Source organism: Culex quinquefasciatus, chromosome 1, assembly GCF_015732765.1.
Source record: "Culex quinquefasciatus strain JHB chromosome 1, VPISU_Cqui_1.0_pri_paternal, whole genome shotgun sequence".
Lineage (NCBI taxonomy): Eukaryota > Metazoa > Arthropoda > Insecta > Diptera > Culicidae > Culex > Culex quinquefasciatus.
In genome coordinates, this window is record NC_051861.1 from 1,414,596 (window position 1) to 1,432,913 (window position 18,318).

The 18,318-nt window shown below is 44.4% G+C and overlaps 2 protein-coding genes across 4 annotated transcripts in view; one reads left to right on the top strand and one right to left on the bottom strand.

The window, feature by feature from the left end:
• LOC6032047 (platelet binding protein GspB) overlaps positions 1-5,557 on the bottom strand; it is a 121,812-nt gene extending 116,255 nt beyond the window's left edge. For all 3 annotated transcript variants that reach the window (XM_038249360.1, XM_038249361.1, XM_038249359.1), the window contains exon 1: positions 4,541-5,557. The gene's annotated coding sequence lies outside the window, so the exon portion shown is untranslated. The remainder of the gene's footprint in view (positions 1-4,540) is intronic.
• A 1,701-nt stretch (positions 5,558-7,258) lies between these two features.
• Positions 7,259-18,277, top strand: LOC6032051. The gene is made up of 13 exons (XM_001842665.2): positions 7,259-7,955; positions 8,180-8,474; positions 8,538-8,889; positions 8,946-10,750; positions 11,565-12,253; positions 12,309-12,952; positions 13,018-14,363; positions 14,427-14,644; positions 14,856-15,908; positions 16,002-16,342; positions 16,401-16,541; positions 16,601-17,778; positions 17,840-18,277. Exons 1-13 carry the CDS (start codon positions 7,303-7,305, stop codon positions 18,212-18,214), a joined length of 9,090 nt encoding a protein of 3,029 aa, XP_001842717.2. The 5' UTR covers positions 7,259-7,302; the 3' UTR covers positions 18,215-18,277.
• Positions 18,278-18,318: the final 41 nt, after the last annotated feature.

Here is an 18,318-nt window from a genome sequence, read left to right on the forward strand (position 1 = left end):
TATCGAAAACAAAAGTAAATATGTTATTTGTTACCACAGTGTCTTTCCTAACGAAATCGGACGCTCATCGCAAGAAATATTTATGGATTCCAACGGGTGCAAATCGGTTTCAGATTGCCACTCGTCGATAGCGGACACTGAAAGAAATTTATTGCCGGTCTAGAATAGAGCAATCATTTTGAATATTGTGTTTCTGAAATTTATAGTAAGATGGCCATTCGCTTTAATAAATTTCAGATCAAATTTCAGTAACTCGTTATGCGTAGAGTAAAATCCCACAAAAGTGAAAACGAAACAGTTATTAACACAGATTCTGCCCGTTGAACGAGAAGCACGAGGCAATACAATTACGGTGGAAATTCGCGACCCAGCCACAATCGAATTACGCTGAACGGTCAATTTGGTCGAGCTTTGTTTCTTTTTTTTTCTCGGAAAATCCATTTGGCAGAATACTTGCCGTTTACCGTGGGACTGGCACGTGACAAGTTTCTGTTTCGCTCCGGGAAAGATCTCTCGTGACCTAGGGAAATTCTCACAAGAAAAAAACATGCACAAATAAATTGTCCCAAAACGGTTGGTGGGTAGAAACGAGACTGTATAATCAACCGATTAAGAATTCCTCAAAGGCTGGAACCATTTCACAAATTGACCTCGACTTTTCATGTCTTTTTTTTGGGGGGTGTTCGTTTTTTGACAACCGTGGATAATACCCAATTATGGTAAAGAGGGGTCGCGCTCCGAAAAAGTGGATTAATTTCTCCGACATTTTTCACCCAACCACGGAAACTGAACCGTGCTCCATAAATTACACATCATTTATCCTCCAGCTTCTTCCAGAGGGAAATCCAGCTGAATGCATTCCGAAATGGAAAATACGCCCTGTCAATGAGCGAGTTCACACACACACACAAACACGCTCAGGTTGGGTAATTTATAAATGGTAATAAATGACTCCTCACATCGCATTAGCATACTTCACGTGGAGCGAGCATCATGAAAAATTCATTCATCTTTTTCACCTCTCCCCCTCTTTTCGTTCGCGGGTGAAATGAAATCGGTCCCAACCCAACAAGAAGGACCCTGGGACGCGCGTTAATGCAATTATTTCATTTTCCCCCCCCTCGAACACAAACATACACCAGGAGGATATACGTATATCCTCGTTAGCATGAAATGGGGATACGAGCAACACAAAAAAAAATCACATCCTGCTCTGGAGAGCTTATGACACCTTGACCTGCACCGAGGGAACTCTCATCACCATTAACTTTTGAGGGCTGTTTGGGTGAAATAGATCAGATTGTAAAATGCTATCAAAAATGCCGTAGCAAACCATGCCCATCTAACCCCACATACCCCAAACATTGCGTTCCTTCTTCAATAGTGGTGGTGGCTGCCCCAGACTCAAATTAGTGGTGGGATGGAGAAAGCAAAGCAAAAAAAACAAGTTGAGTGGTTTCATCAGTCAACCTGTAGAAACCCGCGGAAGTCCTGCGGGGTAAAACGGCAAAAGATAGAGGCTCGCGGACCAGACCTGGGGTTATTACACGCCCGCTGAACAATTAGGATAATAAAAGGCGAAATCATTCAAAATTCATAATGTTCACTGCATATATTTGTGTGATCTACACGCCATTCCAGCGTAATTTGAAGGGAAAGGGTATCACTTTCAGCACGTGGCCGCGGGTGGCTTTTTATCGATTTAGTTCTCATCGTGGGAGCCCTCCCGGGTGCGTGTCGTGGATTTATGTCACAACATGATTTGTCTTTGAGGTTAGGAACCCCGGACGGACGGTGTAGGTATTGATTGACATGTCGAGTGTTTTATAGTGTTCCGCGGCGAAACAATGTCGCCGGAAATGGGAATTAATTGGAAGATGATTGATGCTTTTCAATTAGCGCTTGAACTTCCATTGTGGATTACTTTAAAATGCGGACATTATTGTATTTGCAATGTAAGCTGCATTTATGTTTATTAAATAGATTAAATTCAAAAAGTTTTGATAATTTTAAATTTTAATTGCAGGGTCAAAGGTTTTCAAAAATAGTATGTTAATTTTTGTCAAGTTAAAGTTGGGATTTTTCTTTATAATAACATCAAATAAAAGTTTTTTCAACTGCTTAGTGGCTACTAAAACATCCACAATTGGGTGTTCCATAGAATTGCGTTTCCCAACGATTACCACAAAAATCACATTTTTCAAAAAATCTCATATCTCCGGAACAGCTGAACCAGCTCGCAACTTTTCAAAATAAAGGAATTAGTTGAGCTTTTAATGAAAAATACAAAAAGGTGGCTCAATATACTTACAAATCATACGGAAATATTGTTTACTGTATTGAAGGCTTCAGGATAAAAGATCGCACAGCTGGAAATATTTTTTTATTATTTTCCAAAATGTTTTGGATAAAATATCCAAAAATGTTTAATATCCATTAAAAGGACACTGAGATGTGTTTTTTGAAAAAATATCGCATTTCGGTATAACAATCGACCCAACTTCTCCATTTAAATGAGTTTCCGATACATTTTAGTGGAGACGCATGGGCTTTTTGTTCAGTTAATGCTGAATTCCATTTTTTTTTTTTTTTTTGAAATTATAGCTTGGAATCCTGGGTGAAGGCATGCCAGATATACAAATAAATCTGTATTTGAAATATTTTTCGATCCCAAAAATCACAAAAAACTGTATATACTTTTTTTCAACAGTTTAATGATTGAATAATGCTTTAATATGATTAAAAAACCTAAATCTACTAATAAAATTTTAAAAATGTCTTCCATGGCTTCGAATTTGACATGATACACATAAAATACAGATTTATTTTTAAGAAAATACAGATCTGTCATAAAATAATCAGGCATCGTTGCCTGGATGGAAGGGGGGCAAAAACTATATTAAAATTGAAATCACATGCCATGGTATTATTTGAGGAACTTTTTTTTTGCGAAGCTGTACATTGGAATATAACACAAATTCTAAATATTTTTAATTGATCCAAAACATGATTATTATGATTCTCAACGCAGATGAATGCATTTTAAAATATTTTTAGTTAATTAGACTTCTATTTCAATTAAAATTTTAAGTTTTCAAAATATTTTTGTCCCTTGACATTGACCTAGGTCCTAGGTCTAGGGATAAAATATAAAAAAAATGTAGCGTTTTTTTCCGGTACTGTAGATAAATATAATAATAAAGAAAAGTTGCAGTAAGAGAACGGCAATGCCATCGTGCTCCTAATGTTGGCATTTTCAGCCCATATCAATCAATTACTAGCATCATGGGAAGTGAACAAACAAGTTTATATGAAACAATTTACAAAATTGTTTGTTTTAATATTGAGAAATTGCAAGTTGGATGGAGTTAGGGCCGAATCTTCAACCTGCCAACAATTCGAGAATTTTTCTTTTATCAGTTTAAAATTTGTTGTACATTTTTATTCGCTGATTAAAATAGTTTTTTACTTTTTATTAAAATAGTTTGTGGAAGTTTTGAGAACGTTTTCAATTAAAAAAATAATAATTGATTTCTCATTTCACTTTTTTGATGAACAATTTGTAGAAAAAGTGTAGTTTAAAAAATAAGTTAAGTAAAGTGTATCTCCCTTTTCCTAACCAAAAACTAAACTTTGTATAAGACACTAAATCGAAATCCCTTCTCAAGATAAAAAAAAAATGGATGGAAGCGTGTGTAGAATAACAAAACAATCTGTTTTGGTCATAGAAATGACCCCTCAAAGTTTTAGACTGCAAAACATGCGTGACCGTTTTGCTCAGGAGAAACACCTGCCAGCGCCCGCAACTTTACCAAAAAAACGCACGGTAAACAATATCTCTATCTTGCAGATTATTCAACAAAGTTATCCCGGTAAAAAAAATCCCAAGCGCAAATCCGCAACAATCTGAAATGAGTTTTCAAAAAGTGCTCCTAATTGCTACTCGTGCCACTTTGGCGCAAACATTTCCCGACCAAACTGCGCACTAAAGCAAAAATAAAACTCTTCCAGCGCCACTTGGCGCGGAGAAAATTTGTTAATCCTTTTCTAGTGCTTCATAAAGTAGCTTCTCTTTAGCCACATAAATCCGCTCCGGAGAGCGTGGAAATAAAAAGCAGGTTGGTACCTGAAACTTGCGGAAAGGAATCCTCCTCCCGAAACCGCAGCGCAAAAATTCAAACGACTTCAAACGCAGCTCTCTCCCTTTTTTCAGGGGGATGAGACGTTTCGCCTTCCGCATTTGCAACGCACGACTTCCCCGCCCCGTTTGTGGTCTTTCAAGTCGTCGTTTCGAGATTTGTTACACGACAACTCTTTTTTTTTTTTGTTGTATTCTTTGCTCCTAATTCCCCTGGGGTAGCAACCGCGACGAAACCGCAAGGATTTACGCCAACTTCCGATCCCTGGCTTTCACACAGTTGCATATCAAAGTATATCCTGCGAGGAGCGCTGAACAAAAAGGACACTTTTTTTATGTTGTTTGGAGTTGTTCTCACTTAAGCCATGCAAGCCACAGAAACACGACTACGCGGTAACTTACTTGCCGTGATGGATTTTGCCGCCCCTCCGGGAATCCTCTCCGACAGCCCTGTTGGTTAAGTTGTGGCACAAAAACGACGTCCTCTTGCAGGGAGCAAAACTTTGTCCCTCACACTTTGTTGCCTTTGTTGCGGACAATTTGATCAATTTGTTGTTCGATCACTCGTTTTCTTCTTGAAAGCAAAACTTTTACATCACCTAGTGCGTTCGCTTAACTTTTGGACGTCGTCACTTGATCCAGAGTACACTCACACAACCGTGTTGAATAGAGTGACGAAGCTCGAGTCTGTTGTGCAAGTTTGGTTCAAAGAAAGCGACGTTGGTCAACTTGGGGAAACTTTGTATCGAACCGCCATCGAAGACCAGGTATTTCACACACGTTTGGTCACGGGATGCTAGCGTCCATCGAGCGGCGCTTGAAAAATCCGACCAATCATAACATGATTATGCAGTTAGCCCTTCTACTTCACAGATTATGGAAGACCAACGATTGCTCAACGCAAATGATCCGAAACGATTGGTTCCGTTTCGCTCCGTCGGTTGTACACAAACACTCGTACACATCTACACAATTATCGGCAATTATATGTGAACTATTTATAAACGACTAAACGAAATCAAATTGTCGATTACAATCAATCATCCTCACTCTCTTCACCCCCGGAGCAGTCTGTGTATCTAAATCGCCAATCACCAATCAGAACAGCGCGGGAATCCGCTCAACAACGGATACAATTGCACACCTGATGGATCCGAGCGCACAATCCACCTGAATGTCCCATTCCAATCACTCTTCAAAATGACCACTGAGCACAACAGGCAACTACCAGCAGGGACAGAAAAGGAGAGCATCCGAGCACGCTGCTCCATCCGAGGGTCGGCGGTCAACTGAAACGGAGCTCTATCACATGGCAGTAAACAACCAGCGAGGACACCTTTTCCCGCTCCCGAAGGACGCCAACCGAGTGTTGTAACAACCGCACGACATGCACGTCTCTCCAGCAGCACCGTTGGAGCAACAGTGAGTTGCGAAAGTGTGTCCTTCCAACGTCAACAGCCAGCCAGCTGGTTGTTTCCGGATCGGATCTGTTCGGAGTGTGAAGCGCGCGTGCGCACCCACTTCGGGAGGGAAATTTTCTTTTCCCGCGTGTTCCAGAACTTCCCTGCACGAGGTTCTAGGCCGAGGCCAACAACGATGCAACAAACGGTTATACTCATAATTTTAGCTATCGCGATGATGTGTATTGGCTCATCAGGCGGTTCATTGTGCTACACGCGGAAAATGTACGCACTTTCATCGGGGTTAATCTGCTTCCAGAAGCTGAACTCTCGACAGCGATGCGATGTTAATTCAATCAATTTTCTCCAAATGTGATTGCTTTATCGGAAAAGAGCAATCAAATGGTGCTTTTTGCTCCATTTATGCATGATTATGGAGGATTCTCAAAAAAAGAATCTTATAAACAGGTTACAAACTGTGTAAGTTTAACCCATCTGAAACGTCCCAACTATGATTGAACAAGGTCACGTGGTCCTGTGGGACGGAAGATACGTGCAAGTTATAAATAGAACTGGAAACAGTTGTCATCGTCGGAAATCGATGAAAATGTAAATACTGTATTTCGAGGAAAGCAAATAGCACACTTATGAGATGACATCCAGACACAAACACTGTTCGATTGGCTGACCAGATTATAGCGGAGCAAATCAATAGATTAGTAACAATGCTGTGTGACGTAAAGCAGCATCCCGGCCAAAGAGCAGACAACAATTTAATTTCTAGCAGTCCTTCCTCAAATAGTCTACCTCGAACCCAACAAGCGCCCGAAGGGACAATGAATCTGTTTACTTAGGACCGATTATGTGCGAAGTAATTAATTAAACCTTCCCTGCCCCCAACGCCGCAGAAGACTGGTGGGAGAAAAGGGATTCCCAACACGCACCAGGAAGTTTTCCGTAAATTAATCTTATTATCAAGATTTACGAGACTTTCAACCATCAACCCCAACCAAAGTGTGATGAGAATCGCTCACCCAGCTACAATCAATACTTTCTCCTCCCAAACTGACTGACACGTGCAAACCTGGGGAGACAGCTGACACTTACCGCGCGCGGTGATTTGCGGAAACATAAAAAGAACCGTTTACGCCGCCCTCAAATGACCGACCAAAAATGAATCAACAACTTGCCGTGCAAGCAATTATGACTTGGGCACCATCTTTACACCGGTATAACGCCAGCTATCTTACAAACACATTGATTTGACAGCAAAGTGCTGTTCGATTCGTTATCTGGTTGTAGTTTGGGGAAGAATTTGGTACCTCAACGCGCCACATTTTTCGGGTTGTGTAAGGAAGTAATTAATTATGTGGAACTTCAAAAAACGAACAATCACGTGATTCATGCTTCTGTACTAAATAAATTGTCCAATGAAAAACTGCTTTAAGCTCAATAAATTCCCAGAATACCTGACCACGCGCGAGAAATTTCAAAGAGAGGTACTTCGTCGTGTGTGCCACTTTCCAAACGGTGTCGACCTTGTCTTGGACGCGAAGAATTTACAATTCCAGGCCAATACAACCAGTTCTGTGGTCAAAAAATGAGAAGAAGAAGGGGTGGTACAGCAATTGATATCGACACACACGAAACAACACAGATGAGATAACGCATCAACAGCCCAAGTCTGCAGCAGTTCTACAGCGTTCCCAGCACTGACTGGTTCCATTTGTTGATTAGTATTCAAAAGACCGCAGGACGGTAAGGATGGACAAGTCGGCGCTGCTTGGAAGTGTCTCGGTGGTGCTGGTGCTGCTGTTGGTGCAGAGCTGTTTCACCGTTCGGGCACAGGTAGACGGTGACAACTATCGGTTACCGAACAACAGCTATCCGTTGCGTTACGACCTTGAGTTGACCACGTACGTGCACGAGGATGGCAGCGAACGCCAGTTTCGATTCGACGGAAAGGTCAAGATCGAGCTAATTGTGGAGGATGATCGCAACAGCGGTATTACCGTGCACTACCGCCAGACGACCATAACGCACGTCAAGTTGTGGTCCCTATTCGCAAACGGTACCGAAAATGTCCTGCTGGATGACGACTCGAGCTTCACGTTGGACGGTCGCAGAGAATTCCTGACCGTTACGCCTACGTCACTGCAAGTTGGAACGCTCTTCTTGGAGATTGAATACTACGGCGAACTACGCAAGGACAACGCCGGATTCTACCGATCATCGTACGTGGATGACACGGGCAGGACGCGATGGCTAGCCACGACACAGTTTTCTTCCACAGACGCTCGCCACGCTTTTCCATGTTACGATGAACCCGGAATACGGGCTCCCATCGGACTGACTGTCATTCACGGCGAGCAATACATGGTTCTGTCGAACAATCTTCCCAAGGACTCAACGAAAGGGTAAAAGCCAATCGATCATTTCATGCAATTATCAGTCGGCACAACTTCACCTGTCAATAAAAATCATCCACTACCAATAACAAGTACAATAACAAAACACCTTAATCTCGCTTATCTCCCACCGCACAATACCAAACCAATCGCGACTAAATGGGACCAAATTAGCAAACAAACAACGAATAATTGCACTCACCGGCTTATCTGCTTTCTCCCACACACAACAGCCCGCTGGAAGGGTATCAGAGAACCGTTTTCGAAGATACGCCCGTTATGCAGCCGTACCTGCTGGGAATCATCGTGAGTGACTTCCAGGGCATTCCGTCTGCGATGGATCCTCGCCAGAGCGTCTACGCGCGGTACAACGCGATCCGGAACGGCGAGGCAAACTTCATTCTCGAAGCGGGCACCAAAATTCTCAACATTCTGGAGCAGTATCTGCAGACGCCGTTTGCGCTGCCCAAGATCTATCAGGTGGCAGTGCCGGACTTTGCCGCCGGAGCGATGGAAAACTACGGATTGGTTTGTATTCTAACCTTAACAACTTGACACGACATCATTTCATAAAAAAATAACCTCCAACAGGTAACGTACAAGGAGGAGAAATTCTTCTACGACAGACAGTCCAGCCCGATGAAGCAGCAGCACGAGATAGCTACCGTAGTGGGGCATGAGTTTGGGCACCAGTACTTCGGCAATATGGTTTCGCCAGCATGGTGGAGCTACCTTTGGATGAAGGAAGGGTTCGCTAGATTTTTCGAATATTTCGCAGCTGACATCGCGTACCCCGAGCTGAAGATACGGGAGACCTATACCGTTCAAAAACTGCAAAACGCCTTCGACCTGGATTCGCTCGGATCGTCCCGGCCAATGACCTACTACGTCAACACGCAGACCGAAATAGCAAACGTTTTCGATAACATTGCTTACGACAAAGGTAAAAAGGAGCGTAGAATGGAATAAGATATTTTTTCTACATTTCTGTTTTCACAGGTGGATCCATAATGCGAATGTTCCAGCACGCTTTCGGGCCGGATACTTTCCGACAGGCATTGATCAACTACCTCCGAGATAACGCATTCAAAGGTGCGAATCCGGAAAATTTTGCTTGGGCCATTCAACAAGCAATCGATGCTTCTCCAACGACGGCGCTCCCCCAAGGGGTCACTGCGTTCACTGTCCTCAAATCCTGGACCGAACAAAGCGGTTATCCAGTTCTGCACGTATCAAGGGGAAACAATCTGCAAGTCACACTAAGTCAAGAACGGTATCTGCTCAAGACTGTTGATGTGACCGGCTCGACCTGGATTGTGCCGTACAACTTTGCTACGAGCAGAAATCCAAACTTTGACACTACCACAGATACACGATGGCTGCTTACAAACTCGACGGTTTTGCCTCCAGAGGGATGGTCATCTGCCGATTGGATTATCATCAATAAACAGCAAACTGGCTATTACCGCGTGAACTATGACGAGCGCTTGTGGAACTTGATAATTATGCAGCTTCAACGGAATTCTACGATTATCAACAATATCAACAGAGCTCAGCTGATTGACGACTCGCTGAACCTCGCTCGATCGGGACGCTTGGGATACGACATTCCGCTCCGGTTGATCGCATCTTGTCTTGTGTCCGAACGTAACTACGTACCATGGGCAGCCGCCAACCAAAATTTGGCAGTACTGGTACGACTTTTTTCGGGATCTGCTCAGTTAGACTTGCTGAAGAAGTACTTACTAGGAGCAATCACACCTGCCTTCGCCGACCTAGGTTTGATCACACAACCCAGTGACGACCTTTTCACGCGACAGGCTAGAGAAATTGTTGCAAAGTGGGCCTGTATGATGGGTTCCCAAGAATGCTTGTATAGAGCAGCCAACATCGTTCAACAATCCGTCGAACAGGATCAAACCCAAGTTGACCCCGATCTCCGCAGTGCAATCTACTGTTATGGATTGAAGGAAGCGTCCAAGGATGTATTCCTTGCTGTCTGGACCAAGATGCAAACCTCAAAGGACCAATCACTCCGATCGGATCTTATTTACGCCCTAGGATGTGCAGAAAGCAATGAGCTAAAGCAACTGTTCCTCAATACTTCAATCGCTGACGAAGCAAACGGACTCAACTATTTTGGACAAGAACGGGAACGCATCTTCTCGGCCATTTACTCCAATGGAAGAAATGGAATGCAGATCGCGTTGAACTTTTTCATGGAAAACTTCAGAAAGATAAATGAACTGTACAACAAGGGCAACTTTGGTGGACGTGCCATAGGAAGTGCCATAACTGGTATGGCAAAATACATCGTCGATATCGAACTAAACGGTCACTTCCAGCAGCTGATAGAAACTTTAAAGCAGGAAGGTTTGCTCCGTGACACCGATATCCTAAGGGCGCTGGAACAATCCAGCGAGAATCTGCAATGGGTGCGTACCAAGGGTAAGGACATCGAAAACTGGCTGCTAGCCTTATATCCAGCTCCCACTGAAGAACCTGAAACGACCACGACTACCTCCGCTCCAACTACCACCACAACTGTACCCACAACAACAACAATGTCACCGACAACAACAGTTCCACCAACAACAACAACAACCACACCACCAACGACAACAACGACTACAGCAGAACAAACTACCACGACATCGTCCACGGATGCTGAATCTACTAGCACAGTTTTCGTCGATAGTACAACGGCAGAAGCATTCGTTGGAACTACAACCGAACAGCCAGGAGGGGCAAGTGTAGCTTTAATATCTGGATGCTTGCTTACTTTAACAATTATTGTAGCTTTAAATTGATGTTATTATGTTAAGGTCAGTTCTGCTGAAATAAAGATGAGTAACTTCCAACAACAAATTTTAAGAACAAATCTCACAGTCCACATGACCACATTTGAATGCTGAACATAAATTACATAAATTACAAACGTCTGCCAGCGACATAAGCGTTCATTATTCTAGTCGACAATGATAATGTGACAATGTAAACTTCGACAGGTCTGTCAAAATTGCGATTTTTTAAACTACACGTTTTCAGTGATAAGATAAGCACAAATGGCCATTCAATTGACTGTCGCATGTCGACGTACTTGGATTGATTCTTTCGCAAGACTCTATGACTTGGAATGTGATGGCATTGTTGCTACTCGATTGATTTTACATAGATCGTTAGTATAAAAAGAAACTTGCAGGGTTTTCTGATTAGCACTCAATCAATTCTAAATGACTCTAAGCGAAAACGCATGATCGTCTGCTTAATTAAACCTCAAAAGGATTTTGACTTTTAGTTGGAATGTTAAAGTATTGTTGCTAATCTCCAGATGTTATAAAATAGGGATAACTTCCACTCAAGTTGCCACTTCTAAATTCCAGTAATTTCGCCATTTGACACAGCACTGCTATCAACAGTGCATTGAGTGCAATAAAACAATCTCTTGAATGGTTAAAACCGCAACAAGTCCAATACAGCATCAATTGCCCGCTGCTGTTTAAGAGAGCACTATTTGTCTGATAAGATAAGATAATATAATTAACTTGGTATTCTGAAGATTCCCTGTTTAAATGATCAGCATAACTTCGGCACTTTGATAGTAGAAAGAGTTAGTAGGGCCGTGATATTCAACCTAACAAGATGTGGAAGTACCTGCTCCTGGTAGCAGGACTCGCTTCGACCGTCTGGTCCGGAGTTCCCCTATTGGATCGTCGTGCTCCGACCGTGAGTGCAAAACAAGAGACGGAGCCGGAGACCGGATATCGACTGCCGAACACCACAGTTCCTCTGAAGTACAATATCGAACTCACAACCCACGTCCACGACCACGGCAGTGCCGAACAGTTTGATTTTGAGGGAAAAGTTATCATTTCGTTGCGTGTTGAAGAGGACAACGTGAGAAATATAACTCTTCACTATCGCGAAATCACGGTGACTCATGTGAAACTCAGCGAAAGCGGAAGTCTCGTGCTGATAGATGATGACTCTAGCTTTTCCACCGATTCCACTTATGAATTTCTGGTTATTGAACCACCTAGTGCTCTGAAAGTTGGTGTTTATACGTTGGAAATTCAATATAACGGCGTGCTGCGTACCGATAATGGTGGATTCTACCGGTCATCATACACGGACGCGTCCGGACGAACCAGATGGATCGCCACGACACAGTTCGAGTCAACAGATGCGCGACATGCATTCCCGTGCTTCGATGAACCCGGAATTCGAGCACCCATAGGATTGAAAATTACCCACGGAAGCACCTATCACGCCATCTCGAATATGCCCATCAAATCTCAAGTAGATAGGTATGTCGTTCGCTGAAATGTAAAAAAAAAGTTTCTATATGAGTTATTCTTTCAGTACTTTGCCAAACTATAAAATTACTGAATTCGAGGACACACTATCCATGCAGACATATCTGCTGGCATTTGTCGTTTCCGACTTTGATTCAATCTCGAACCAGGAAAACAAACAATCCGTGTATGCCGCTCCAAGTGCCATCGCCAATGGTGATCTGCAATTTGCCCTGGAAGCAGGTGTAAAGGTTATCGGCGCATTAGAGGACTATCTGCAGGTCAATTATAGCTTCCCGAAACTCGACCAGATTGGAATTCCCGATTTCGCAGCAGGAGCGATGGAAAACTGGGGTCTGGTGACTTATCGTGAGGAAATTTTGCTCTATAATGCGACCAACTCACCGAAAAGCCAGCTGAAACGAACCGCTTCCATCATCGCACACGAGTACGGTCATCAGTTTTTTGGAAATCTAGTATCACCCGCATGGTGGAGCTACCTGTGGCTAAACGAAGGATTCGCTACTCTAATGGAGTACTTGGCATCGGACAAAGCTTACCCGGAGTTGCGGATCCAAGAAATGTTTAACATTGAAGCGGTTCAAACTGCGTTCCAGTCGGATGCTCTGGAGTCGACACGTCCCATGAACAGTTATGTCGAAACGCCCGCTGAAATCTCGCAACTGTTTGATGATATCGCGTACCAAAAATGTAAGTACCAAACATTGTTTACCAATCACTGTAAAGTGTGTCATACGTTATCTTTCATCCAATAGCCGGATCCGTATTGCGCCAACTGCAACATGCGGTCGGTGATCGAACATTCAGAAATGGACTAAAGTACTACCTTGAGGCGAAGCAATTCCAAGCGGCAATTCCAGCAGATCTAGCCGCAGGTCTACAAAAAGCGGTCGACGAGGTTGACGATGCATTGCCGGGGGATGTAAAGGTGATCGATATCATCAACTCGTGGGCTGATCAAGAGGGATATCCGGTTGTACATGTCAGTCGGAATGAAGCAGGAGTTGTAAAGCTACACCAGGAACGCTATCTTTTAAAGGCTTCTGATGAAGATACGAAAGCCACATGGTACATTCCATACAACTTGGCTACTTACCAAGCTCCAAGTTTTACCTCGACCCGCGCGTTGGATTGGCTCACCAAAGAAACGGCAGAGATTCGCCCGACACCTTCCCTCAACTGGGACAATAACGACTGGGTAATCCTGAATATACAACAGACAGGATATTACCGAGTCAGTTACGACGACAGTCTTTGGGAACTCCTCATTCAGGAGCTTAACAATGGGGAGTACAGCACCATCCATCATCTTAATCGCGCCCAATTGATTGATGACTCGCTTAACCTCGCGCGTTCCAGTCACATCAAGTACGACGTAGCCTTTCGATTGATTCAATATCTCACCAAAGAAAAGGAATACATTCCATGGGCTTCAACCAACAATGGGTTGGCATTCCTTAACCGAATGCTAGCGGGATCATCCAAGTATGACTTGTTCAAAAAGTTCGTTTGGGAGTTGGTTGAACCCGCGTTCCACCATTTTACTGTGACCGACAAACCTTCTGAATCGCACTTTGAAAAGCTCACACGAAACGTGGTAATCAACTGGGCCTGCGCGGTTGATGCGGAAGAATGCCTCACTCAAACCAGCTCTCAATTGGCGGAAGTAATCTCCAACAAAACGGATGACATCAATCCGAATCTAAAGAGTGTGGTATACTGCAACGGATTGCGCAACGCCGAACGCAACTCATTCCTATTCATTTGGGATCGTATGCAGCGATCGCAGGATCCGGCCGAACGTACGCTGATAACAAATGCTCTCGGTTGCTCGCAGGACGCTGAACTGCTGAACCTCTTCCTGGAGACTTCCCTCGATGCCTCCGGCGAAACCAACTACCGTGGCCAGGAGAGGTCTCGTGTGTTTAGTTCCGTATATTCTGGCGGAAAGGTCGGTCTGGAGACGGCCATGCGGTTCCTCGACAAAAATGCAGCCGCAATCGATAAGATGTATAACGGTGGAAGCTTCGGTGGTCGCGCCATCGGTTCGGCCGTCACCGGCATGGCACGCCGTATCGTCAACAAAGAACAAGCTGATGAGGTAAGAACGTGGATCTCCGTACAATCTTACATTGTTAGCTAACGTGTGTTTTTCTAATTCCAGTTTGAAGTACTGATTACAAAGCTGGCCGCGGGAAATTATCTCAACAGTGGTGAAGTTTCAACCGCCAAAGAGCTCATACAGGAGAATATCTTGTGGACTACCAAAAATTATGACGTCATCGAAAATTGGCTCGAGACGAATATGAAATCTGGCGCAAACAAACTCAGTATTTTTGTTGTAACACTTGTTGCTTCATTGCTTGTCTCTTTCTTCCGCTAGTATGTAAAAAGTTAGAAAAATAAATTTAATTTTAGACCAAAGTATCGATATTTTTGAGTACTTTTTCGTTGGTGCAATCGGAAAGAACTGACATACAATAATCCAAAGCTCTAAAAGACGGTGGGCTATAATATTGATTATAGTATCAAATCTTATCTATGATTTAGAGCCCCGTCTTCTTATCGTCCCTCTCAAGCCGTATTAAATAAGCCACAAAACACCTTTGCTGAACCAGTTCTCGCGCGAATCAGGGATGATCAGGATGATCGCCCCAAAATCGATTTTACTGTGTGTATTGGCTGTGGCCGGCGCCGCACTGGCGGCTGACCGTCCCTTGTCCAAAAGTGCTGACGTGGATCCGCCGTTGCTGATTGCGCCGGAAATTGAAGCATTCGGAGACGACACGGTTGTTCCGTTCCAAGAAATCGATGAAGCATATCGACTGCCAACAACGATTACTCCAACCCGGTATGATGTGCTTCTGCGAACTGAGGTCCACACTGGAGATCGAGCATTCGAAGGAACCGTAGATATCTACTTTACCGTGCTGGAGGCGACCAACGAAATTGTGATCCACCAGCGTGACTTGGCGATTCAATCGTATGTTTTGTACTCGGTTGGTGCGACCGATGTTGAACTGGCCGCTCCGGCAATGACATACAACGCCCTATACAACAAAGTGACCTTCACCAGTGGAACACTACTGACGGCAGGTGAAAACTACAAGCTGGTTATTAGATTCAACGGAAAATTGGCCAACGACGAGGATGGTTTCTACATTTCCTCCTACGTTGATGACAACGGTGTGACGAAATACCTGGCTACCACGCAGTTCGAATCTACCAGTGCCCGTGAAGCTTTCCCGTGTTTCGATGAACCTAATCTTAAAGCACGATTTACTATTAAGATATTGCACCATGGATCTTATTCGGCACGATCGAATATGGGTGTTGCAAAGGAAGAGGATATTGGAAATGGTTACAAAATTACCACGTTCGGAATAACTCCACTGATGTCAACGTATCTGCTGGCCTTCGTAGTGTCCGACTTTGAAAGCATTGGAACCGATACGCAAAGAGTCTACGTCCGTTCGAATGCTCTCGACGAAGCAACGTTTGCACAAGAAGCTGGCGAAAAGATTCTTGCTGCCCTCGACGCCCATCTTAAGATGAAGTACAGCGAGCAGATGCCGGAAATGAAGCAGTTTGCGATTCCAGACTTTGCAGCCGGAGCCATGGAAAACTGGGGATTGGTTACGTACAGGTAATTACCCGGGGCAATAATGATTTTACGACGCTTTATCTGTGTCAAGGAATACAATAGATCATAAACGTATTGGCCGACTTATCTTCACAGGGAACAGTATCTATTGTTTAATCCTGCCCTGAGCACTTATCGCACTAAAACCAATATTGCCACAATCATTGCGCACGAGTACGCCCATCAATGGTTCGGCAATCTTGTCAGCCCCGAATGGTGGGAATACATCTGGCTGAACGAAGGATTTGCTACGCTGTACGAGTACCTTGCAACGCATGAGGCCTACCCCAACATGGAGTATTGGGAACTCTTCAACCTGCAGGTCATCCAAGCCGCCATGGTCCCGGATGGTTTGGAAAGCACCCGCCCAATGACCTGGAACGCCGATTCCCCACAGAGCATCGCGCGTCTGTTTGATCGTGTCGCTTATCCTAAATGTATGTGTAGCTTAAATCCTTAATTACAATCTTTACTACATGGTTTGATTGTTTACAGCCGGTAGCGTGTTGAACATGATGCGTAACATTGTTGGCGACGAAAACTGGGCAACTGGTCTGAGACTTTATCTGCAGGCCCGCCAATACAAAGGAGCCAACGTTGAACATTTGCACGAAGGACTGCAGGCTGCTATTGAAGGTAAGTCGTTGTACATCTCATTGTATGCAAATTGATTGAAGGTTTGATGTTATGACCAGGCAAAAATATCCTCCCTGATGGAATGACCATCAAGCAAGTTATGGACAGCTGGACGACGGAGAAGGGATATCCAGTGCTGAATGTTCGTCGTTCTTACGACACCGGAGACGTGATTATCTCTCAGGAACGTTTCATCTCTGATCGGAAGGTACCAAACACCAACGTGTGGATGCTTCCGTACAACTACGTGAACCAGTCTGTGGCAGATTTCCATGATACGAACACATACAGCTGGTTGACGACTAAGGCCGCCAGAATAAGCACTGATGTTCCGGACCATCTGTGGATCATCTTCAACATCCAGCAGGTCGGTTTCTATCGTGTCAATTATGACGAACGCAATTGGGAACTCATCACCAACTCTTTGATCACGAACTGGGCAAGCGTAAACCGACTGAACCGCGCTCAGCTCATCGACGACGCTTTCTGGCTGGCCCGCTCTGAAAGGCTTGATCTTGAAATTTTCATGAAGTTGCTGACTTATCTGAAAGATGAGAGGGAATACGCTCCGTGGACGGCTGCAAGCAATGCGTTGTCTTACTTCAACGGAAAATTGCGAGGAACAAACGCGTATCATGACTTCCTGGTTATGGTACACCGTTTAATCAAATACGTTTATTCTACGCTTTCCGTGGCTACCGTGTCAGAAACCGAGTCCATGCTGCACAAATACCTGAAGCAAACAATCACCAACTGGGCTTGCATCGTTGGAGATTTGGAATGTTTGAGGCTCACCAAAGAAGCTCTCGAAAACGAAGCCCTCAACGGTGTCATGGTTCATCCAGACGTGTCCAGTGTTGTGTACTGCCACGGTCTGCGTGACGCGGACGAAAACGTTTTCGTGTATCTCTACAACCGCATCTACAAAACGCAAAACTGGGCCTTCCGTATGCAGATCATCGATGCGTTGGGATGCTCGCGAAACCAGAAGTTCCTGGTTGATTTCCTGCACACGGCGCTCGGAAGTGGTTCCGAGATCAACTACAAGTCCAGCGAGCGCACCCGGATCATCCAGTCTGTTTACTCTGGAAGTCGCGTCGGCGTTGATGCGTTGATCGAGTTCCTTTCAAACACCAACAATGTTAATGATTTCGCTCTTCGTCTGGGCATCAACACGCTCAACAGTGCCATCGCCAACATTGCCTCTCGCACCAACAATGCAGAAGAGCTGGAAAAGGTTTGTGTGCTCATCGGATATCAATGGGAATCATTACTAATTAAACTCTTTGTTTCAACAGCTCGACAACCTGCTCACCAGCTTGGGATCGCACATCACTCCGGCTACTGCCAGTGCTGCCCGTGCCACCGTTCAGGCCAACCTCGACTGGCAGCAGAGCCACGAAGGCTTGCTTACGAAGACCTTCATCGCGGACTATGTCAATACCGTAGAGCCGGAAACGACGACCCAGGGAACCGAAACTACTACCCTACCCTCACCAATCACGACCACAACTGCGGCACCCGCCCCAGGAGAAACGACCACAACGCCATCGGGTGGTTCCACCACAACCCTTGCTCCCACCACGACCACCGAAGATCCGGACGGTGCAGCGACCATTGTGGTTTCTCTTACGCTGCTTATCAGTGCCGTAATCGTAACCCTAATCAATTAAGATATTGTTCTATCCCCAAGTGATCAATCAGTAAATTGTAAAGTCGAAAACTGAGCTACGTAATCGTTTAATTTTTATTTTTTGAACTTTGAATCGATGACTAT

Excerpts from the sequence above, each read along its gene's own strand:
- LOC6032051 (XM_001842665.2), top strand. The coding sequence starts at position 7,303 with ATGGACAAGTCGGCGCTGCTTGGAAGTGTCTCGGTGGTGCTGGTGCTG. Across the intron at positions 8,475-8,537 it reads CGATGGAAAACTACGGATTG|GTAACGTACAAGGAGGAGAA; the intron begins GTTTGTATTCTA and ends AACCTCCAACAG. Across the intron at positions 16,542-16,600 it reads ACTGCAGGCTGCTATTGAAG|GCAAAAATATCCTCCCTGAT; the intron begins GTAAGTCGTTGT and ends TGTTATGACCAG.